This window comes from Mustela nigripes, chromosome 14 (assembly GCF_022355385.1).
Source record: "Mustela nigripes isolate SB6536 chromosome 14, MUSNIG.SB6536, whole genome shotgun sequence".
In the NCBI taxonomy this organism is placed as follows: domain Eukaryota; kingdom Metazoa; phylum Chordata; class Mammalia; order Carnivora; family Mustelidae; genus Mustela; species Mustela nigripes.
The window spans coordinates 15,080,082-15,104,357 of NC_081570.1; the positions used below are offsets into that span (position 1 = coordinate 15,080,082).

General features: G+C 53.2%; 1 protein-coding gene across 4 annotated transcripts in view; it reads right to left on the bottom strand.

The window, feature by feature from the left end:
* ECE1 (endothelin converting enzyme 1) overlaps positions 1-24,276 on the bottom strand; it is a 115,598-nt gene that overhangs the window by 10,676 nt on the left and 80,646 nt on the right. For all 4 annotated transcript variants that reach the window (XM_059376549.1, XM_059376547.1, XM_059376548.1 and 1 more), the window contains 10 exons: positions 21,880-22,001; positions 20,422-20,568; positions 19,288-19,353; positions 18,053-18,244; positions 12,032-12,174; positions 10,681-10,795; positions 6,387-6,497; positions 4,882-4,980; positions 4,321-4,398; positions 2,700-2,803 (listed from right to left, as the gene is read on the bottom strand). In XM_059376549.1, the coding sequence (XP_059232532.1) occupies positions 2,700-2,803; positions 4,321-4,398; positions 4,882-4,980; positions 6,387-6,497; positions 10,681-10,795; positions 12,032-12,174; positions 18,053-18,244; positions 19,288-19,353; positions 20,422-20,568; positions 21,880-22,001 (1,177 nt within the window). The remainder of the gene's footprint in view (positions 1-2,699; positions 2,804-4,320; positions 4,399-4,881; positions 4,981-6,386; positions 6,498-10,680; positions 10,796-12,031; positions 12,175-18,052; positions 18,245-19,287; positions 19,354-20,421; positions 20,569-21,879; positions 22,002-24,276) is intronic.

A 24,276-nucleotide genomic window follows, 5' to 3' on the forward strand; every position in this document is an offset into this window, starting at 1 on the left:
TGGGATCATGACCTGAGCCGAAGACAGAGGCTTTAATCCACTGAGCTACCCAGGCACCCCAAGATTTATTATTTTAGACAAAGAGAAAGATTGAGTGCGTGTGAGCATGGAGAGGGGCTGATGGAGAGAGAGAATCTCAAGGGGACTGCCCGCTGAGCACGGAGCCCAACAGGGGGCTCAGTCCCTCGACCCTGAGATCACAACCTGAGCCGAAATCAAGAGTTGGATGCTTAACCGACTGAGCCACCCACACATCCCTGAGAGAGAATCTTAAGCAGGTTGCACACCTAGCGTGGAGCCTGATGAGGGGCTCGAGCTGGAGACCTGAACCGAAATCAAAAGTCAGATGCTTAACCGATTGAGCCACACAGGAGCCCCCAGATTTTCCTTATCTATTTCAAAACAATATATTGCAATAGATTAAACACAGAGGCAGATATGAAAATCCAGCTGTCTTCTATTAAGCCAGATAGTAAAGAAACATGCAAATAGTCAAGTGATGCTTTTTTCACTAAAAGGCTTTTTTTAAAAAAGTCATTTTTCATAAAATTTACATTAAATTAATATAACCTCCATACACATAGAGACTCTTTGGGCTCCAATAATTTTTCAAGAGTGTAGAAGGGGGTGCCTGGCAGGCTCAGTCAGAAGAGCATGCGATCCACGGGGTTGTGAGTTCAAGCCCCACGTTGGATGCAGAGATGACATACATAAATAAAACTTATTAAAAAAAAAGAGTATACGGGCGCCTGGGTGGCTCAGTGGGTTAAGCCGCTGCCTTCGGCCCAGGTCATGATCTCAGGGTCCTGGGATCGAGTCCCACATCGGGCTCTCTGCTCAGCAGGGGGCCTGCTTCCCTTCCTCTCTCTCTGTGATCTCTTCCCTTCCTCTCTCCTACTGTGATCTCTCTGTCAAATAAATAAATAAAATCTTAAAAAAAAATAAAAAGTTCTTTAAAAAAAAAAAGAGTATAGAAGGGACCCTGATGGTAGAAACATTTGTCCACTCGATAATTTTTCTGGTATGAAGGGGAAGGCCAGTGATGAGTGGAGTGAAACAGAAAAGACATTTTCTCCAAGAGCTTAGACAGTCACTTTGTCTCCCCCAGGTGAGCCTCAAAGAGATGCGTTGTGGGGTACTGAAGCCATGGGAAGATAGAAATCAAAAACATCATATTTATATTTAAATAATCATGGCTCCATACATTAATTGGCAGGAGGCAGAATTTATTTTTTTAAAAAGATTTTTTATTTATTAGAGAGAGAAAGATCATGAGCAGGGGGGAGGGGCAGAGGATAAGAGAAAAGCAGACTCCCTGGTGGGCAGGGAGCCTGCTGTGGATGTGGGCCTCCATCCCAGGACACTGAGATGACCTGGGGATCAATCTCAGGACCCCCAAGATCATGACCAGAGCCAAAGGCAGATGCCTAACCGACAGAGCCACCTGGGCAGCCCCAGGAGGCAGAGTTTATATGCAAAATTTTAAGCTACATTAAAAGACTGATAAACTCAGAATGTTCTGGCAGTACCTGTGCCATATTCTGGAGATTAAAAAAAACATCCTCTGGTGCATTTAGGGGAAGGAGTTCCTCTGTAGGAAATAGGAATCTTTTTGGTTTTCTAAAAAGATTTTATTTATTTATTTGACAGAGAGAGATCACAAGTAGGCAGAGAGGCAGGCAGAGAGAGAGGGGGAAGCAGGCTTCCCGCTGAGCAGAGAGTCCAATGTGGGGCTCGATCCCAGGACCCTGGCAGAGGCCTCAACCCACTGAGTCACCCAGGAAACAGGAATCTTAAGAGGAGATGTTCAAACCTCCATTGGCCACGAGGCGGCGCCAGAAGCAAAGAGAATTCTTGCCTCCACCTTTTGGTAAGATTTATTCTGCAAAACGTTTTAGGCGTGGAGGGAGCCTATTTTGAGAGCTAGAGCTGGGGTGACAACGTATGAGTTTTCTGAGGATACTGCCCAAAAAAATGACAGAAATCTCATTCCAGATTATTTTTAAGAAGCTTTGAGATCCAGGAAGAAGCTATATTTAAAAAAACTTCCCCCAGGGGGTGCCAGGGTGGCCTAGTGGGTTGAGCCTCCCACTTCCGGTTTTGGCTTGGGTCGAGATCTCAGGGTGGTGGGATCGAGCCCCCTCTCGGGCTCTGTGCTCTGTGCTCTGTGCAGTGCCTGAGATTCTTTCTCCTTCTCCCTCTGCCCCTCCCACTTGTTCTCTCTCCCAAATAAATAAATCTTAAAAACAAACAAACAACCCTCTCCAGAGGGTCCTGATGTGCAGTATGGTTTGGAAATCCCAGCTACCAGGGGCCCATTTGGGATCCTCGCTAGCTGAGGGCCTCCCCTGGGCCAGACACTCCCGCTCACACTTCACTGTTACACACTCCTCCCGTCTTATCTGCAGTGAAGGAGCCAAAGGCTCCCAACTCTGAAGCAGGTGAGGCTAAGCCACTCTGGCCACCAGAGGGGCGTCAGGGGCATGTGGACCTGGGCCACTCCCAGCTCCTGGCTGGGCACATCTCCTCGGTCCCTGGTTTCTTCATCTGAGGAGCCGGAAGGCAATGGTACCCACTCGTCAGATGGCACTCACGACAGCTCTGTCTGGCATCTGGTGTGTGTGACAAAGGCACGCTCGGCCCAGAGCTGCCCGTGTCCCAGGAGCCAGTGCCCTCCCAGCAAGGCCCCGGGGACTCACTGGTCTCTGTTGGGAGCTTTCCTCAGCTGGTCGGCAGTGACCCTCCAGGAGAAGTTAAAAAACCGCATGGCGTTCTCAAAATAGAGGTCTGGGACGGCCGTGTACTGGACAAGAGGAAACAAGAGTCACGAGATGAGAGTGTGCCCAGGCTGGCGGCCCCTTGGCTCCCCACATGCAAACCCCTTCTTCTAACACTAAGGAAGCTGAAACTCCATGAGGTTAAGGGACTGGTCCACAGATCAGAGGCCGGAATGGAGGGCTCAGGACTACGGGCTTGGGTTCTCACTTGGCTCTGACCTCGCTGGGGCCTGGTGTCCTCTCCTACTTGAGGACACACCAGCAGCTTCACGGGGCTGCTCAGCACCCAGCAGTGTCACGGGGATGCAGTAGGGCCTGGGGCTTAGACATCGAATCTTCCCAGTGCTGTCCAACAGAATGTTCTGCGAAGACAGGTGTGTTCTACACCTGTGTGACCCAGTATGGCCGACACTGGCCACACATAGCTACTGAGTATTTCGAATGTGGCTGGTGTGACTTTTCAATTCACTTTAAATTAATTTAGATTTCAACTAATTGAATAGTAGTGGCTAGTAGCTGCCACAATGGATAGCACACAGATCAAGCGTGGGTCTATCTCTGAAATGGCAGGGGACATGCATCATCACACGCTTTCCTCAGCAGGGCCCAGTTTTTCAGCTCTTTTCGGGGCAAGGTTCTCCCTCAGATCTGCTCCAGGGCTTTCTGGCTTTCTGTCAGGGCTCTGGTAAAACACTGGGCCCCTGGGGACAGGACTGTGATCCTGTGGGCTGTGCCTGGGCTGTCCCCAGGAGCCTTCGGGTCTCGTGTCGTGATGCTCCGGAGCATCTTAAATTATTCTCAAGGAAAAAGGCTGTGGAATGAGTCACTCCCATATTCTCAGAAGTAATTTTAATATTCTTGGGTTTTAAATAGAGCCTTGACAAGAGGTTATTATAATTGCAAAAATGCCTGAATTTCACACACTTCAGTCACAAGAAAATAGAAGACTATCCTTCTGGGCAGAAGCACAATCCCTTTAGGGGGATAACCTGCTGAAAGTTCTAACCACCAGGAATATATCAAGTATCCTTGTTGCTTCAATTAAGCCTAAACGTGCATTTGGGATTGACGCTCCCTTTTTCCCATTAGCATTTCAATGTCCAAATGAGGTCCAGGTTTCTCTGGGAAGGTGGGGGAAGACCTTGGGGACAGGAGGCAATCTGGGGGGCCAGGAAGAGGTGACCTGAGGGGCTCTACTCATTCCACCTCCTGCTGTTTCAGGGACCTCAATTCTGTCTGTCCCTTCTAAAGGACCTCCATTAGCTGGAGTGTCTAGCAGGGCACACATGGCACCATTTGGTCCAGACTGCTGGGCACTGACAGTGGCCCCAGGGAGGCAGAGGCCTCAAGAGGGCCCAGGAGAGAAGGGGCACAGAACAGCTCCCTCGTGCCTGATCCATCCCCATACCCCACACTGCTGCATCCTGAGACGCCCTGACAGTCGAGGAGGTACCTCTCACATCCCAGCCTGTCTCTGCTCTTCCCCACGTGGGGACCTCAGGGACATTTGGGAACACAAGGGGGCAGGGTGGGAGCCACTCACGTCATTGAACACTTTGTCGAGCTCCTTGGGGTCCATGATAAAGTTGGGGTAGCCTATCATGTTGTAGATTGCATCTGCCTGGACAGGAGAGATACAGAGTACACTGAGTGCCCAGCAGGCCTGGCTGGGCTCAGGCTCTGGGCCAAAAGGAAATGGCCAGTCCCCCACCCTCGCGGCTTCTGCCTCTCTTCCTGGAAAGATCCCTCTCTGGCCTGACTTCTACTTACCCTTTGGCTCTCTGCTTCCCCAGAGGGAAGCCTTTGCTGGCTGCCACTCGCTGGACTGTATCAGATCCTTCGTTCTCCATTAGACATGTCACATCTCCCTGCATTTGGCCCTCACACACTCAACACAGTTTATTTTTATGTTGTCATTAATGCAATCGTGTATTCAAGGCTATTCCTCGATCCTGCTGGAATATTCACCCCCAAAGGCAGGACAGCTTCCATGCTATGCTTCCCACATGTGACCAGTCTCCCTTCATGCACCCCCCTCCATCTGTGGCCGCGGCCTCTAAGTGGAAAGCCTCAGCTACCCTTTCTGGCACCGGGCCAGCCTCACCTTTTCCTTGGCTGATCTCCGAGTATCTTCGTCCATCCACTTCAGGGTGCTCAGGCTTTCCTCAAATGCCTTCTTGATCTCTAGGATTATCTCACTGGCCTGAGGAGACAGAAGCTGACCAGTGAGGTCTGGGCACTGAATGGGTACACCATGTGGAAGGAGGCCAGAGTCTAAACTCGGGAATCAGCTCAAAGCCTCAGGCTCCTCAGTGCCCAGAACACTAATGTCCTCCAAGGTAAGACTGGACTTCCATAAACCGGGCATCCACGCCACAGATGCTCAGGACAAGCTTTGGGAAAGTTGGAAAAGTCTCTCCTCTGCAGGACTTTTCAGAGCCTTTAGTGTATGACGTGAATTTCGATTGTTTTAGAAAGCGTAAAATTTTTGTAGCCTTTTCAGACTTACTAGACCATAGGATCCCTTTTTGATAGAATGGGCTTTAAAATCTAGAGAACCTGAGTTCTGACAAGCAGTTTCAGGCTGGAGATGAACAGCTGTTCTCGAGGACAATAACGTCAAAGTCAGACTTGGAGCCCAAAGATTCTAGAGCAGAGGAAGGAAGTCGCTCAGCAGAAAGAGCAGAGGGGCTGACAGCTGACAGAACTAGACAAAGACTCTTTATCAGCCACTGACAGGCCAGTCTCGTAAGGAAAGTCTCTGTTTGCTAACATTCAACTGCAGATAATAGCTATGTAATTAAAGTAAGTAATAAAAACTGTAAAAAAAAAAAAAATATATATATATATATATATATATAATAGCTACCATTTACCGAGCCCTTGTTTTCTGTTGGGCTTTCTTTGTGTGTAGCATTAAAAAATTATATTTAATTTATTTATATGACATAGAGAGAAAGAATGCGTCCAATCAAGGGGAGCGGCAGGCAGAGGGAGAGGGAGAAGCAGGCTTCCGCCGAGTGGGGATCCCGATTCGGGGCTTGATCCCAGGACCCCAGGATCATGACCTGAGCCGAAGGCAGATGTTTCACCGACTGAGCCACCCAGGTGCCCATGTGTAGCATTTCATTTCCTGTCCTGCTACAAGATGGAGAGCCCCGCTTCCAAGTTAGCCATGAAGGAAGAAAAGGGTTTCAGATCACCCAACCAGGAGATGATGGACCCAGGATCTGAATGACCTGGCTGTCGTTGTGCACCTAGCCATGATGCTCCTCAAGGGGTCCGGACATGGGGTTACCCCCTGGGGTAAAGAAGATGTCACCCGTTAGGTCAGAGCTGCTCTGCCAATAGGATGTTGCTGGGCCCATTGTTCCCCGTGGGGGTGGAGGTGGAGACGGTTGGAAGGGGCTCGCAAGGTTCGTGATAATGTAGATCAAGCGCCCCACGCAGCACAGCAGCTCACAGCAGTCATTAGAAAACAGGCAGGACCTTTGAGTGAAGGCCAGAGCCCTGGCCTGGAGCAGGAAAGGTCCAGGGCAGACTGGAGCCTGGGCTGCCAAGTTCACGAGAGGCGAGTGCAGGTGCACCAGCCCCCAGGGAGGTACTCACTATGTTCTTGCTGTCCTCGGCAAAGGTCGCTTTGACAAACATGGGGCCCAGGGCGAAGCCCAAGTTGTTCTCTGTGTCACTCACGCAGAACTTCCACCGAGGAAGACAGGTCTGGAAGCACAAAGGAGAGAGGTTACTGGCCCTGTCCTTCTCCCCAACCCCTGTCCATCTGGGGGGAAGCAGCAACAGCTGGGGCCCGTGCTTCCTTCCAGAACCTCAGGGAGACTTTTTGGACACGGTGGAAGTTATTTTAGACACTGGACTAAGAGGCCACTGAACACTGCTTATCGCCACCATCTACTATTTCCTGAACGCCAGGCTCTGCGCAAGACATCAGGAATGGAATCTTCCAGAGCCATGGATATGAACCTGGAAGGCAGGGCTGTGGGCCTTGCCAGACGAGGATGCAGACAGACACTCAGCAAGTGGCAGTCACTGGTGTGTGTGTGTGTGTGTGTGTGTGTGTGTGTGTGTGTGTGAGCAGTGGGACTCTGACCTGCCCCCACTTCGCCCTGGCCCCTGGGGGAAGTAGAGGATACTGGTGGCAAAGACTTGAGTTGAGAAGTTACCTTGTCTACCCTTGTGTACCAGGAAACCCTTCCCAGAAGGCCAGGACCCAACCCCACTGAAGGCCTTGCTGAGGGAGGGCCCAGTGCTGCAGGGCGTGGATGTTGTGGTCACCCGGGGTCTCGCCCACAAGCTCGCCAGCCTGCCCCACACCGCTGTGGAGCTGGACGTGGGCGCCCTGCAGGCTGCAGCCTCATGGAGCTGGGCTCCGGGAAGCACACCCACGCGGGTTCCCATCCCGCTGGCTCGCCTGCCCTCTGTGACCACCAGAGGTGGCCCTGCCCCCCACATCCCTAAATCCCCCATAGGGCCTCCTGACCCCAAAGAACAGGTTCAGGGCGCCTGATTCAGAAGTTTTCCAACTGAAAACCACCAACAGGTGGCTGGAGAAACAAAATGTGGTATTTTTATACAACAGCACGCTACTTGGCAACAAGAAAGACTGAACTACTGATAATCGCAACATGGTTGAAATTCACAGCCATTAGCGGAGAAGCCAGACTCGGAGAGTTCCCGGAGCACAGCCCGGCCCCCGCCCGGCCACACCCACCTGGGACCTTCTGCTTCTCTGTGGTGAAGGGATGATTGGGAGGCAGGAGTGTCTCTGTTTGGAGTGGGGTGTTGGTTTCCTTTGTCTGAGGGAACACATTTCCTTTGTGCGCTAAACTGTGCACTTGGTGTATCCTGCACACTTTACAGTATGCAGATGACACATCAGCGGGAGAAATTTCCTCCACGAAAGAAGGGAAGAAAAGGGCATCTCAGCTTTCCCTAAGTTTAATGGCCCAAGTTCTTCTAAGCTTTCCCACCCATGTGTCCGTTTAGATGCCCTCCCCTCCGCACCACCCACCCACATCTGGCAGAGGCTACCCATGCAGGAGGTCAGGACAGGGCGACCTTGAACTCATGGCCCTGTGGGAGCCCCAGGCCCTGATGGCTGAGTCAGAGGCGGAGTGTCACCGCCTTCTCAAGAGAGCATTTGCATAAGCCCACTCACTCACTCACTCATTCGTTCATTTGTCCGTTTGTTCACATGGCCAGCGCCTTCTGGAGAGTTCTGCACCTGGATTGTGTTAGGTGTTTGGAACTGAGAGACAAACTGGCCTTGGGCCTGGCCTGTGAGGGGCTCAATGGAAACACCCAGGGCACCCAGTGGGAGCGACAGACACGTAATAACAGCAGCGGTGGCAGCCACAGTAGATTGTGCTTGCTGAGTGTCTGCCGGGCGCAGGCCCTAACCCAGGTAATCCGCATGACAGCCCCAGGAGGCAAGCGCCCCTGTGCGCCCGTGTGTGGATAAAGAACATGGCTTGGAGGGCTCTGCCTTTGGGATGGACTTTTGGGGATCCCTTCATGTACTCCCAGACAACCCCGGTCAGCAGGCTAGGGACTGGTTACTCCTTTGGAAACTTGGGAACACTGAGCCCTCTGCTCCAGGGAAGGGATTGGTCTAAGGCTGGAAGAACACTGCAAACACAGACCTTCTAATCCAAAGTTCCGTGCTGTTTCCTTCCACCACGCACGGGGCACGTAGCGACTCAAGTATACAATCTCCCACCTCTAGGGTCTTCCAATGCCCTTGCTTCTGCCAAAGCCTCCCTGCCAGCTGGGAGCATCGCACTGGTTGGAGCAGATGGCTGCACCCGGAGCCTGGCCCAGGAAAGCTCCCTCGCTTGCTCGCCCGCCCTATCTATCATAGGAAAAGAGAGACCTGAGATTTACCATTCTAACCATTGGTGGTGTCAGGTATATTCATCCCGGTGTGCAAACAATCTCTTGCTAACCTGAACCTCCACACCTACTAAACGACTCCCCATGGCCGCTTCCCTGACCCCGCCCCTCCAACCCCCGCAACCACCAGGAGGCGCAATTTTAACTTCTGGCTCCTGCAGAGGCGAAGCTGAGTGGGGCAGGACTCAGTGTGGGCTGCCGAATCCGATGTGCTGGGACTGAGAACACACTCCCTACTTACGAGCTGTGCGACTTTGAACAAGTCCCTTCCCTTCAGAGAGCCTCAGTTTCTTCATCTATAAAATGGGCTGGTGATAACAGCTCCTTACATAGAGCTGTTATAGGAACTTGGTGACATAATGCCTATAACGGGCAAACATCTAACAATAATATCTTTCATCATCATCATCATCATCATCACTAGTGAGTGGCTGAAAGTGCTGAGTAGTCATGGCCATCCAGAGCTGAACTTGAGCTTGGCTGCCTCCTCGCTGGGTGACCTGGGAAACCCTTCACTGCCCGGAGCCTCTTCGCTCCCCTGCACCCGGGTGGGAAGCAACGAGGCAGGCGCACTCCCCGCACACAGGTGTCTCTGTGATGCCCGTCCAGGTCCTGCTCACACTCCTCCCCTATAAAGTCCCCTGGGAGGCCCTGTGCTCCAGGGGACAGAGTCACGCCTTGTCACACCTGTGACCCAGGGCTCACCCAGGCCCCGCCCACGGTAGGTGCAGGTGGAGCAGGAAGGCAGGCCCTCCCCTGGCCCTTCTCTTCAGTGCCAGGTGGCTCTCGTGGCTTTGGCCCTGTGGTACCCTCAGAAGCCTCTCTTATGCCCAGCCACCCTCTCCCTCAGTCCCCTTCCTGCCACAGGTGCATGTACATGCTAACGGGAGAGAAAAAGAGAACCTTTCGCAGGATAGACTCCAGGACCAGAGGCAGGAGCCCATATCCTGTCCTTCTCTGCCAGCACTTATCTGGCTCTGTCTGCTCCACTGGACTCCAGGAAGGGACGCAGGGGCAGGGTGTATCAGGCTGGGGACCTGCCTGGGGCCCTGACTTGGTGTGTCCCATCAGCACATCTGAGGATCTCTGGCAGTGGACGCGGGCCCTGGGGGGCACCCAGACCCCACCTCACTTGTCCCGTGTCCCCACACAGGATTCTTGTCCTGTCAGCTGCACGAATGAGAGGGGGACAGCCACCTTCTTGGGGAAAGAGAAGAAATGGCCTGGGACCTTCCTATCTGGAGTGGGGTCCCAAGGGAGGCAGTGAGGGTCCTGGAGCCCTGGGACCTCTGGAAGAATGGACCGCCAGGGGTCATGGTGGGGGCACTGGAAGGAGGGTGGAGACCACCTGGCCGGCTGGGAGGACAAGAGCAGGGAACACGTGTGCACTCTTACCATGAACCAGGGGCTATACCAAGTGTTCTGTGTTTGTGGGGAAGGGGCAGTATTCCTGGGGGTCCCCTGTATAAAACAGGGATGATGATCCCATCCAGCTCACAGGGATGTGAACATCACATGAGTTACAGGAAAATGTTTGTTATCAACGTCACTGAGAAGGGGTTGGGGAGAGAGAGAAAAGAAACCACCTTTTGCTGTAAAGAAGCTAAATCTCTAAGATTTTTTTTTTTTTTTTTTTAATTTAAGTAATCTCTACATCCAACTTGGGGCTCGTAACTCATGACTCTGAGATGCATGCTCTTCCCAATGAGCCAGCCAGGCACCTCTCTAAGACTCCTCTTCACCCATTAAGACCCAGTGTAATCATCTCCTTCTAGAAGCTTCTGTCCATCTCCAACTAGCTTAGATCCAGTCCTGTGTGCCCTGGGACATCTGAGGGGACCCCTTCAGAGGCCCTCACCATTCTCTCCCTATCCTCCACCCCCCTCACAAGTTCCACGGCTCCGGGGGACATAGAGGTCGCATGAGCCTCCCACCCAGGGCCTGGCACACGGCAGGCACTCAGCAGGTGAATGGGAAAACACAATAACAGGCTCACCTTCTTGGTCCCGTACATGACTTCCATGAATTTCTCGTCGGCGTCCTGAAAGCGCTGATCAAGGAAGGAACTTGTCTTCCGCACTAGGTTCCAGATCATGTAGTTGTTTAGCAGGCTGGGGCAAGAGCAGATGGGACAGCTCAGAAGGGCCCAGAGCTGGGGGCATCACAGCACTTCCCACACTGACCTTTAGGGGGCGCGCAAACCCGGCCTTTGGATTGTAGGCTCTTTCCACACTGCACCCCCCTGTACTCCCAACCCCGACTTACCCTCCCCAGTTTGGCAGGTTACTGCTTACTAAGCACAGAGAACATCAGGTCTTTAAGACAGAACCCAGGTCCTCTTTGAACACCCCTCGGTGCCTAGTGCAGTGACTTGTGTTTGTCGCAGGGCTAGCTGCCTTTTGTCTGGGAGTCATGGAGTCACCACATGGAGACTCCCCCCGGAATGGGTTGGGGGGCGTGGGGAGCAGTGCTACTGGGCTGGAGCAGGGAGGAGCTCGGAGATGTCCCAACCAGAAGCCCAGAGACGGGAGAGGAGAGCTCCAAATAGGAGGGGCAGGAAAGAGATTCATCTGTGGCCATTGTCACCTTTGCAAAGAAGTCACTTTAGCACCAAGAGATGTTCACAACAGTGACCATCTAGCCTCAAACTGAAAGAACACCTAAATGTGTGACAGGAGGGGTGGGAGTGAGTCAGTAATCCTACTATGTGTACTTGGTGGGAGGAGGCACAGCCAGGAAAAATGGGGTCCACATGGGGTGCGGGATAACACGGGGAAAATGCTCTTGATGAAGGTCAAGGGGAAAGCAGATTATCAACGTGGTCACAAAGATGGGGAAAAAAGGAACCACGTATTAGAAAATTTACCGCTCTCTCTCTCTCTCTCTCTCTCTCTCTCACACACACACACACACATACACACCCCCATAGAATCAACAGTAGTGTCTGGATAATACTATTTTTTTTCTATTTTTTTTCTGTAGTTTTCTAAAACCTCCACAAGTCTTTAAAATTGTAACAGAAATCATAAATATTACCTACAAATATCAGCGAACATTGAGCCCCATTCCGCGTCATTCCCTCACCCGGTTCTCACATCCCAACAAGGTAGCGCTATTTCCACCCCCAGTTTAGGACGGTAAACTGGGAGCCCGAACCAGAGAAAGGGCAAGAAACTTGCCCAAGGCGACAGAGCTGGTGGGCGGAGGGGCCGGGCTCTGAATGGGCCGCCTCTCCCCAGGGCCCACTCTCCCGAGTCCGTCTGTCCCCCGCTGCCCCCGCCTGTCTGGCCCGAGCAGAGCAGGGCAGTGTGGGACCCCAAGGGCTGGCTGCCGTTGGCCATCCTTACCATTTGTCTGTGCTGCTGATGAGGGCAGAGACCTGCCCCAGGTACTCCTTGTCGTAGACGACAATGGGCTCGGACTCATTGATTTCCACCGGGTAGAAGATGGTATTGAGAAAGGGCAGCCAGTGGATGGCGGGGGCCAAGGTCTGAAAGGGAAGAGACAGGGTGACTCGGGAGGGGCTGCCGCTCATCTGCACCTGGGGCCTCCCCCGTGCCTCCAAGGAGCTGGGCGCCAGCAGTGCTCCGGGCACACACCACACTATGGCTGCCCGACTTCGGTCAGAGAGGCCAGGGACAGAACTCTAAGGAGACAAACAGCAACCTCAACTTGAGATGGAGCTGGGCTGGAATACAGGGGACCCAGGGACAGCAGCGGTAGCTGCTGTGCAACAAGCCCTCCCGTGACAGACACCCCTGCAAATGACTCCCGTGTCCTCACTCAGTGGAACCTCAGAACAGGCCTAGGGGTAGGTACCATTATCCCCACTTTATGGATGAAGAGACTGAGTCCAGACAGGCCTAACATGGAAAACTGTGGAGCATCCGGAGCCAAAAGGCCTGGGTATATGTTCCAGGGCTCTTCCCAGCTGCGCCACCTTGACTAAGCGGATCAATCTCTCCGGGCCTCGGGGTCTCATCTGAAAACTGGTTTCCTCATCATAACGGAACCCACCTCATAGGCTTGGTGTAAGGGTTAAACAGGTTAATAGTGTCTGTTCCACTCAGCACGTGCTTCTCTCATATCAGTTAGCTTCCATGCGACTTAGTCTAAATGACCAGTAAATTCAAGAATGACAGCACTGTCTAGTGTCAACGTGGGACCCCTGGGTGGCTCAGGTAAGTCAGGTAAGCCTTCAGCTCAGGTCATGATCCCAGGGTCCTGGGATCGAGTCCCGCATCGGGCTCCTTGCTCGGCGGGGAGTCTGCCTCTCTCTCTGCCTGCCCTGCCTGCCGCTCCCCCTCCTTGTGCTCTCTCTCTGATAAATAAATAAATAGAATCTTAAAAAAAAAAATTAATAAAGTGTCAGTGCTTTGTCCCACAGGTGATTTTTCTCAGCCATGGGGTCTGAAAAAGCAAGCTCAGAAGGACAACCTTCAGCAAGAAAGGAAAAGCCCTCAGAGTTCAGCTGATGCACAGGAAGCTGGTCAGTGCCATTTTTTAAAATAAGATTTTATTTATTTATTATTGGGGGGAGGGGCAGAGAGAGAGAGAGAATTAGAGAGAGAATTCTAAGCAGACTTGGTGCTGAGCATGAAGCCCAACGTGCGGCTCGATCTCAGGACCCCGAAATCAAGAGTTGGATGCTTAAGCGACTGAGCCACCCAGAGGCCCTGGTATGCTCGATCTCTTTTTCTTTTTTTAAAGATTTTATTTATTTATTTATTTGACAGGGAGAGACGGAACACAGCAGGGGGAGTGGGAGAGGGAGAAGCAGGCTTCCGGCTGAGCAGGGAGCCCAATGTGGGGTTCAATCCCAGAACCCTGGGATCATGCTCTGAGCCTAAGGCAGATGCTTAATGATGGAGTCACCTGGGCGCCCCTGGTCCGCTCGATTTTAATATAATTTAAAATGAGTGCCTGTGCCGGAGCTCGTTCCCTGAAGAGGCAGTGGTTGGCCTGGAGTAACTCGCAGTTTCGAACAGCTAGCTTGCTCTCGGCCCACTTGGTGGTGGCCCCACCGCCCAGGGCTCATCTGTCTGCGGAGTCTCTGTGTCCACAGTCAGCCTTTCCACTCCGCCCGAGCAGCCTCCACTCACACTGTGCTCTCTCCCCAGGTTCCAGTGATTGCTTTGATTATAAACTTATACAACTTTTGGGGTTAATTGAGGTAAGACACACAAACATACAGTGTACCCTCTTAACCATCTTTAAGTGCCCAGGGCAGTGGCCTTAAGCACATCACACTCTTAGGCAACCACCACTACCATCCATCTTGATTTCGTCTTGCAAAACGGAAACTTGTACCTATTAAACTATAATCCGTCCGGCTCCCTCCCCGGAGCCCCCAGGAAGCATTATTCTTTTTGTCTCTGCGAATCTGACGGCTCTAGCTACCTCGTATAAATGGAACCATACTGTGTTTGTCTTTTTGTGAGTGGCTTATTACACTGAGCCTATGACACGGTCCTTAAAGTTGCCCAACTTTGAATCTAATTGTAAGCATTTATACAATTAATGAGAGCTTCATAAACTGTAGGCACCTGGAACGAAGTCCTGTTTTTCCCATATGCCTTGTTGTTTTTAGTTAATTTCTTGTCCTGTGATTCTCCAGAAGGCGTTGTTTTCCAAGCCACATGTACTGTGTGATACAGCAAAAGTGTTTCTGTGCGTCAGTTACTTAGAATGGTATCTGGTACTTAACGACCACTCAGTGCTCAGCCGATATTAGCTATTGTCATCATTCTCAAGGTCTCCCAAGAGTGGGTCTGGGCTTGAACGATTCTGAATTCTGTTCTCTATGAAAGAGAACGCTCTATGAAATTCTGTTCTCCATGTTCTCTTGAAAAAAGGCAAAAGGGATGGGGCGCCTGGGTGGCTCAGTGGGTTATAGCCTCTGCCTTCGGGGCAGGTCATGATCCCAGGGTCCTGGGATCGAGTCTCGCATCCGGCTCTCTGCTCAGCGGGGAGCCTGTTTCCCTCTCTCTCTCTGCCTGCCTCTCTGCCTACTTGTGATCTCTGTCTGTCAAATAAATAAATAAAATCTAAAAAAAAAAGAAAAAGGGCAAAAGGGAAGACAAAGAAAGTGAAAGACACATTACATGTGACCTTCAGATGGTAAGATCGATCGATAATGTAAATTCAAACCACAACATCCGATGCATCTATGACCCGCTGGTAAATCCCTACGATGCCCTCAGTAAGAGAACAGTCACAAAACCTTCCACTTAACGATGCTGACTCTGCAGACAGCTAAGGTGACCTTCCTGCGGTCACATAGTTAACCAGTGACCGTGCCTGTCCACTATCCAGGCTCACTCGTCTCTCTGGTTTCAAAGGGCAGCTCAGCTGCAGGGGGCAAGGACCTCAGAGGACGGAAGAGGGCAGCTCCCGCAGGCAGCGGCGTGCTGGCTCTCGGGGGGCAACCCGAGTGGCCTCTCTCCCTAACCTGCGCGTTTGCTCTCTCTTCCCGGCATGAGCCCCTCGGGTGGGTCAACCTCTGGGGCTCCTCCATAACGTTTCCGGGGCTGTGAAACTGGGAGTGTCCAGGTGAGACGGTCAAATAGGGCTTAGCAGCTGCCTGCAGGACCTGCTGGCAAAGACGCCTGGGAAACTCACCAAGGTGACAAAATGTTGTTGTTTATACAATTAACGAAAGCTTCCCAGACTGCAGGCGACTGGGACACTCTCATCAGGGCACAGCCATCAGGTGGTGATAAATCCCTGTGTACTTAACACAAGCCTGGTTCTGTAGGGAGAGCAGGTGTTCTGTGCGGGTAAATTCCCATAACTCCAGATAAGGTGTGCGTCGAATACCAGAATTTTCACATTTTCTATCTTGCTTTAGTGAATGCCTAACTTAGACATGTGTGCCTCGATCTGTCTCCATGGAGATGGCTGTTTTAACTAACCAGGACATTCCACTTGTGACTCAAATCCTTTGGGGCACACCAGTCAGCTCTATTTTCCAGACCTGCAGCCAGAGGGTCCGGATGGTCACCAACCAACCAGCCCAAGTAGGCTTGCAAATAAGAGAAAAGAAAGATGCTCTCAGATTTTTATCTCAGCTGGAGAATTAAGAGCAAAGAATCAGGCTCATTCCCAAATAACTTTTGATGCAGAAGGTCCCAGAGAGGAAGGAGAAGGTCCTCAGGCCCCTGAGAGAAGCAATAGAAGGATGTCCGATTCATGGCTCTGAATTCAGACCCTGTTGGGGGCTGGCCTGGAGCCACTCTGTATTCTGGAACCATACTCTGAAGGTAGGTGCACTTTTCCCAGAGTCACCTGCGGTGTAGGAAGAGAACCAAATTTCCAGACACCAGGGAACACCAAGACAGGCTCTGTCCAAGGTTGGAAGGATCAGACTGGATAAGTGCTGGAACTATGGGCTGTCACCAAGAAAGCAACATGCGAATAAGGCTTACTATACAACGTTTGACTTGTCCGTGTCAGTTTACACAGTGACATCCCAGGTAGAGATTCTTTTGGCTTCAGGGATCCAGGACTTAGTCTTTAGACATAATTTTTTTAAAATATCGACATATGCCCAGTTTCTCTGGGAAACACTCCACAGTTTTCAACTTGTTTTCTACGAACGCTGTGGCCAGAGTGAAGAACCACTGCCCCTTATGGGGACAGGGGCTGCCCGCATCCCTCTCTGTGTTCTGGAACACAGCAGGAGCGAAGGAGCGAGCAGAGCCCCATTTTACAAGGAAGGAAGTCCAGGTGCGAGGAGGGGGGTCATGTGACTTGCCCAGGGGCTGGGCCAGAGCAGTCTTCTGACCCCAAGCCTGGGGCTCGTCCCTCTGCAGACGTTGTCCCCACCCTAGCAGCTCTGCAGCGGCGGAGGAGGAGGAAAAGAGAAAAGCCGCGTGATAGGGTGCCCAGGGGTGGCAGCAGGAAGCCACGCCAGGCCGGATGTGCTCAGGGCCACCAAGTCTTCTCTGCTGCTCTTGGGGTAGAGTTGGCCGGCACCATGGCCGCTGTGGGGGTTACTGGGCGGCCGCAGGTGGCCCGCCTGGGCAGAGAAGCAGGCCCCTGGAGCAAACCAAACTGCACAGCACAGACGGCATCTCCTTTGACCTCTGGGCCTCGGGGCGGAAAAACAGCACCAGATGGTAGCCAACAGCTTGCTGATCTCCGTAACAACCACGCGGCCCCGCTCACCCCGATGCCAACATCTCCGGGGATCTAAGAGGCAGCTGGCACCCAGAAGCAGCCCTATTGCCCTCAGCCCCAGCTCTGCCTGGGCCGCAGCTCCACCTGGGACAGCCGGCCAGCCTCCAGACCACTGGCTCACTCAGCAGATCCCCTTCCCTGACTTGACCCTATCCCTGCCCTAGGGCCCTCCTTTTCCCAAAGCACTCAGCAGCGAGTCCGGGATTATCTCCTCGTTGGTGTGCCTCCCTGACCTGGAAGTACCTCCGGAGCAAGGCCTCGAGGGCGGCCCCATACACACCTGTTAGAGGGAGGGACGGAGGCAGAAAAAAGGTAGGGACCTACATGTTCTTCCTGAAAGGAGAGGAAATTTGCCAGCTCTAATGGATGGGCAGGACCTGGCTGGTCAAGGAGAGCAGGAGGAAGGAGATGGCCTGGTGGAACCCCAAGTGGCCTACACCGTCCTCCCCAGCGGGCAAGCGGTCCTCCCCGGGCACTCCTAGGCAATGGCAGGAAACAGGAAGACTAGCCAAGGCTACTCTGCTGATTCCTCTGTGACCCTGGGGACCTGGGATAAGACCAGACACCAACACATGGTGAACTGGAAAGATGAAACTGGCAGGTGATCACCTCAACGCACCACCTGCAGGTCCCAGGGAGCCACCGGGGGGCAGCCTTTGGCAGAGGGGCCGCTGGCTTTGGAGCTGGGTTAGTCAGTGACAGGGAGCAAGCAACCCCATTACACCTCCAGGACGTTGCCAAGGCTCATGGCAAGAGCAGAGATCCTGTGAGCCAAGCCTGAGTCCACTGTCCAGCTCCCTTGATACTTAGGGAGCCTTGGGGCCTTGAACATGTCATTCAACCTCCTGGCCTGGCAAAGGGAGAAGTGGCTACAAAACCACCCCTCACGCCGCCTGCTGTACACCAGGCTCCACAGGACTGGAGCTTGAGACCAGAAATGCCCAATCAGTGTGGGTGATTATCATCATGACCCTAGAGCCTCCCCAGGTAAATGCTGTTACAGAAAAGCTGTGTGGCCTCTAGCAGGTAACTGAATGTCCCTGAGCCTCAGTTTTCCTATCTGCGAACTGGGTACAACCAGCCTTGCTTCATAGGGTTGTTCTGAGGACCTGATGAAGTGGATACAGAAACCCTGGCCCAGCGCCCTATGTCCTGAAGCCCTGGGTGTGTCCCCGCCTCCACGTTACCTGCAACTCAGCAGCGGTCACTTTGTGGTAGATGAGCTCCTCGTCCCGGCGCTTCTCCTGGGGGATGGTGATGTTGGCCAGCGCTGTCTCAAAGTCCAGGATCTGCTGCATCTGGGGCCGGATGGCGTCTTCGTCCCCGCCACCTAACAGCTTGCCCAGCTGGACCATGTAGTTCAGGTACCCCGTCAGCACCTGTGGGCCCGGCCCCCGCGATACGTCAGTGCTGTCACCCACGCATGGCCCGCTGGACAAGGGTGGAGGGCGGGGTGGGGCCAAGCCACCACGGGGAAGGTTCTGGCTCTGTGCTGCCCTACTGGCTGCCCCACAGCACTCAGGACAAAGCCCATAGGTCCCCGGCAGGTGGGTCCCTGCAGTCCTAGCCCACACCTGCTCTTGGATGCCTGTCACAAGAAAGTTACCAACAGACCGTCTTTCAGTTCTTAGAACACAGTTTTCTGAGCCGCACTTCTCCACTGTGGCCCCAGACTGGAATTAGGTTCCCCTGCTCAACTTTCTCAGCTCACCCTTGAGTGACCATAACTGGTCACTATGCCTGTAACTGTTCATTAACTGTTTAGTTAATGAACACCCCCCTTCCCTGCTAGACCCCAAGCCCCGGGGGCGGGGACATGCCTGTCCAGGTCCCCAGTATCTGCCCAGCAGCAGGCACGGGGGAGCTGTCTGCTCAATGCAATTGGGCGGATAATGCAGTGAGAGACAATGACCCGCAGGCGAAGTTTCCCTGGGACATCGTGAGACACATGAGTTTTGGAGTCAGTGGGTCTGGATGTAAACCTCAGCCTCACCGCTGTGGGACCTTGAGTGGGTCACTTAGCGTCTCTGAGCTTTGCTCGCTCCTCTGTAAAAGGCAAGGTGAAAATAATGGCCACCAGGCGGGTCGGGGGAATGAAGTTCAGAGACGTTCTGTACCTGCAGGGTTACTGGGAGGGCCGGAAGTGAGTCTATCAACGACAGTGGCCATTACTGTCTCGCTCTACAGTCGAACAAAGGACACCTGTTCCCTGCCTCTTGTGCCCACGACACCTGAATGTGAAGCAGCCAAAGAGGGGGGATCCCCTTCCCTGCCAGGCACTGCCTAGCACCCATCAGGTAAGTGACACCTCTGTGCAACTCCAGCTTTGAAGACCCACGTAGGTGTGGACCCTCAGGAGACACTCAGCGGGTAAAAGGCCCGGGGTGTGGGCTGGGAGCCACTCCCTCGGCATTACACTCACCTTCTCATTTTCCGTTTTGTTCAGGTAATAGTCCCTTGAGGGTAAGCCCAGGCCAGACTGGTCGACCTGGAGAGGAAGGCAGGAGTGACCGGGGGGCTCCTGTCACATGGCAACATGGGACTAGCCCGGGTGCCCGTAGGAGCAGGAGCTGGTGGCGGAGGCCACCTCTGAGGTGTGCCCACCCAGGGCAGGGACAGACACATGTCTGGCAGCACACCTGCCCAAACACAGGGATTCTGGGCCCTTCTGAAGGGTCAGAGCCACCCTCCTCAATCAGCACCTCTGAGGCTTGGCACAGCACTTCTCCTTAATTAAAAACTTCCTAAGATGGTGCGGTGGTTAACAGCTACTCACACCCTGCCTGGCCTTCGTCAAGCTACCGAAGCTTCCCTCTGGGTCTTCCTCTGGAAAACAGGGGAACTAGGATCTCCCGCTGAGCTGGAGTGAGGATCAGAGGGGAGGTCGCCTGGAGAGGGTGTGCGGAGGGTGTGGCAGGTCGGGGAGCCTCAATTTCTGACCAGCAGCTCACACAGCCTCGTGGGTGCACCCAGGCCAACCTGGCTGTCAGTGTTACTACGGTTCCTTTGATTGATAAGCAAACTGCGGCTCAGAGAGGTCACTTGCTGAGGTCATGCGATGAGGGACAGACAGAGCTGGGTAGGACAGAGCTGGGTAGGAACCTCAGCCCAGCCTGGGCTCCTGGCTTCTGCATCGCAGGGTGGGCAGACCAGGGCTTCCCTGGGTGCACTGACACCAAGGCTAGGGCAGGCTTCAGCAGGAAGAGTGGGACTCAGGGCCATAAAGGCCAGGAGCCGAGGATGGGGGACCCAGAAGTTAACATCACTCTTGGGGCCCACAGTGACCAATCCGAATCTTGGAGATTCATCTGTGCCACGGTGACAGCCTCCCCACCCCGATCCCGCACCTGAAAACAGCAGGCTGCATTTTCATGACTTCTCGCCTATACAAATCTCATGGTTCAGAGCCTCAGAAATAACCCCGGCTCCGAAACCTGGAGGCTGTCTCCCAGCGCAAGTCTGCCCTGAGCCCTGGCACTTGCAAAACTCAGAACAGGTCATGAGGTGAGACTCAGAACATGCCTATTCCTCTTCCTGGGGCCCCAGGCCGGCTCACCTGGATCACGTTGCTGTTGGAATTCTTGGAGTCGGCACTGACGTACACAGAGAAGAAGGGGGAGGTGCGGTAGTGAGAGGTGACCACCTGCAGCGTGTCCTGGAAGTTGTCTTTGTCCCAGGGACCGGTGATGTTCCAGCCCCCGAGCTGTGGGGACCAGAGGGAACAGCGAAGTGATGAGGTGGCAGGGAGAACCCGGCATGAATTCTGCTTCCGCCGCTCACTGGCTCTGTGACCCTCGGGTGGTCATCTGACCCCTGAGCCTCAAGAGCCGGGGCAAGGGACGGTCCTCACCAGAGTTTCTGACCAACACACAGGAGATGCCGCTGGGGCGAGACTGATCCTGACCAAGTGCGCCAATGACACACAGCAAGAGAGAGAGAGAGAGAGAACACAAGCAGGAGCAGTGGGAGAGCGAGAACAGGCTTCCCTCCATCCCAGGACCCTAGGACCATGACCTGAGCTGAAGGCAGATGCCTAATGACAGAGCCACCCAGATGCCCCAAAATCTTTTAAAAAATAGAATAAAATAAATAAATAAATAAAGGTTGATAAAGCAGTGGTTGCTAGTTTCTCTCAGAGCTAGGATTTTTTTTTTTTTTTCCAAGTAGGCTCCATGCCCAACATAGGGCTCAAACTCACAACCCCGAGATCAAGAATTGCAGGCTCTACGGACTGAGCCAGCTGGGTGCCCCGGGAGCTGGGATTTCTGTAATCTCCTCGGTCTCCTTGGCTTGGCACACACTGGCAGGTGGGGCCTGTGCCAGAGGGGAGAGCTGTCCAACCCCAGTGCCCACAGCTCCCGACCCTGCTGTGATGCCTTCCCACAGCCAAGCTACGAGGAAGGGCACTGAGGGAGCCTGGGACAGCCAGAAAACATGCACGGCCGCCCTCTGTGGGTGCCAGGCAGCCTGGCCAGCCGTGGGCGGCCCCCCAAGAATCCATCCAAGACTGGGAGACGCTCGGCAAGAACCTCCTTGCAGGAGGATGGGGAGGCCTGGGGTATGTGGGGCCTTCCTTATGGGGTGAGGTTCTGCCTCTGATCCAAGATTCTCTGTTGGTCCTTCTGGAACATACCCCACCCTCACACACAGACAAGCCCTCGAAGCAAGAGGAAGCAGCAAAGTAGAGAAACATTTTCTCTGTAAATACAGTCCCTATGTCACCCAGATACACAGAGACACACACACGTGACAGACATCCACAACGATGATGACACACACCCCCAATACAGAGATTCCCACCCGCAGACACGTGTGTGCACACGAGCACACGCGCGAGCGTGCAGACACACACACTAAGACACTTGCAGCTCCAACGGGTTCTAAAGTCCAGCTGGGTAAGGCAGCTGGGGGTGTGAGGTAGCCGGGGGACCCGGCAGTTCCAGAGGTGGGGATAGGGGTGCAGGCAGGTGGCACAGGCCAGAAGAGAGCCAGGAAAGCCAGCTCCAGGACTCACCTTCTCAATCAGCTCCATCAAAGGCTTGGCTTTGAGCTCCTCGATCCTGGTTTCATTCATACATGCACGGTAGTACACTTGGGCCTTCCTTTCTGCCTCGCTCACACTGGCCGTGGAATTTTCTGGAATGATAGGAGATAGAAGTTTGCAACCTGCCCCCATTTGCTCAGTGGGTGGCCTGGGGGAGTCCTTCTGGGAGCCTTGGTGTGCTCAGCTGTAAAAAGACCTAGGATTTCTGCCTATCAGGACAGCCGCAAGGCCTCAGCCACAGCGGGTCTGTGACTGTCCTGGTCAGAGCCCAGCCAACTGAAGTGCTTCCTAACTTTTGCTAACTGCAAATAAGAAGAGCATACCAGGGCGCCTGGGTGGCTCAGTGGGTTAAGCCACTGCCTTCGGCTCAGGTCATGATCTCAGGGTCCTGGGATCGAGTCCCACATCCCGCTCTCTGCTCAGCAGGGAGCCTGCTTCCCTCTCTCTCTCTCTCTGCCTGCCTCTCCATCTACTTGTGATTTCTCTCTGTCAAATAAATAAATAAATAAATAAAATCTTTAAAAAACAAATAAATAAATAAGAAGAGCATACCATGTTTCTTCCCGTCCACCAGTCAGGTTTGTAGACATGTCCCTTGGTTGGCAGCACAGGGCCACCCAGCAGGATGGCCTGCTTTCCCTGCTGGTCAATGTGGGGCCCAAACAGCCCCACCTGGTCTGTGGGACAAAGGCCTGCCTTGGCTCTCAGATCCCAGATGACCTCTCTCGTGATAGACTGGAGCCGAATGGAAGCTTCCAAGGCCTCGTGCATCCTTGCCCCTCCCTCTTGGAGGGGCTAGCCTTGTCTGTCAGATGTACAGTTGACCCGGAGTGCTGCTGCCATTTCTCTCCCTGACTCCGCAGTCAGTGTCTCCATCTTTTGCGCCAGGACACCCGGGAGACTTTAGTCATCCCCTTCTCCCTCTCCCTGTCCTTGGTGTCCTGGTCCAGGTGCCACCTGCTGAGGGCCACATTCCTGTATGTGCACCAACACAGGGCAGGGTCCTTCCTATGCCCAGTGGGGGACCACATCCTGCTGTTCAAGCCACGAAGGACCTACTATGTGCCAATTCAGGTCATGAAGGGCCTACTATGTGCTGGGGCTCCTGTGCCTGAGCCTTCATCTCAGAGCCCTGTTCCTGATGGTATCTGGGTCCCTGGCCCCCTCAGTTCTGTCTGTCTGCCTTGCTTCTCCCTGGGGACCTCCTTCCTCCCTGCTCCAGGCACTTCTCCTCATTTCAAGTTTGTTTCTTTTGGATCCAGAAACTCCTTCCTTTGCTTCCTTCAAAGACCTCCCTGCCCCCAATCCCCATGTTCTCCACCAACACTTTTCTGGCAGATAAGGGTCTGCCTTATCCATTCACCCACTAAACAGATACCAGATGCTTACTCTGTGCTAGGTACTGCGCCTGCTTCAGAGACACAAAAGACAATGTCCCTGTCCCCGTGGAGCTTCCTTCCTAGTGTGAACACACAGACACCAAACAAGCAAACACATAAAGGAGAAGCTCATTCCCGCCTTCCCGTATGAGGTGCTGTTGAAACCCTATTGCCTTGGAGGCCTTTCCCAGAGGCCATCCTTCCCATGGAGCCTCTCCTGAGATGGTCCTTCATGAGGGCCCCAGCATGGAGCACCGACCAAGTGTCAGGCACCGGGCTGGGCTCAGGGTTTTATAGACATGAAAAAGACCTGCTCACTCTCCACCTCCTGGGCACTCATAGCCTAATGGTGAACGCAGTCAAGCAAAGAAATGACCCAGAGACACGAAAGTACTTTAGTTAAGGCAAATGACTGTGGAACCCAGAGAAAAATCACACCCTTCGATGGTGTGAGGTGAGGTTGGGGGCGGGGCTCTATCTCTGAGCCAGTTCTTTAATTTATTTTTTTAATTAAAAAAAATTTTTTTAGGGGTGCCTAGGTGGCTCAGTGGGTTAAAACCTCTACCTTCAGCTCAGGTCATGATTCCAGGGTCCTGGGATCGAGCCCTGCATTGGGCTCTCTGCTCAGTGGGGATCCTGCTTCCTCCTCTCTCTCTCTCTCTCTGCCTGCCCCTCTGCCTACTTGTGATCTCTGCCTGTCAAATAAATAAATAAAATCTTAAAAAAAAAAAAAGAATTTCTAACTCTTCTAGTTAATAGAATTAAAATTATATTTCACTCTTTAAAAAAATTTTTTTTTTAGTAGGCTCTATGCGCAGTGTGGGGCTCGAACTCACCATACCTAGAGTCAGGTATTGCATGTTTCACATCCTCCCCAGCCAGGCACCCCAAGCCGGTTCTTTTAAAGGTAAGAAGTTGGAGCACCTGGGTGGCTCAGTCAGTTAAGCAGCTGCCATGGGCTCAGGTCATGATCCTGGTGACTTGGGAT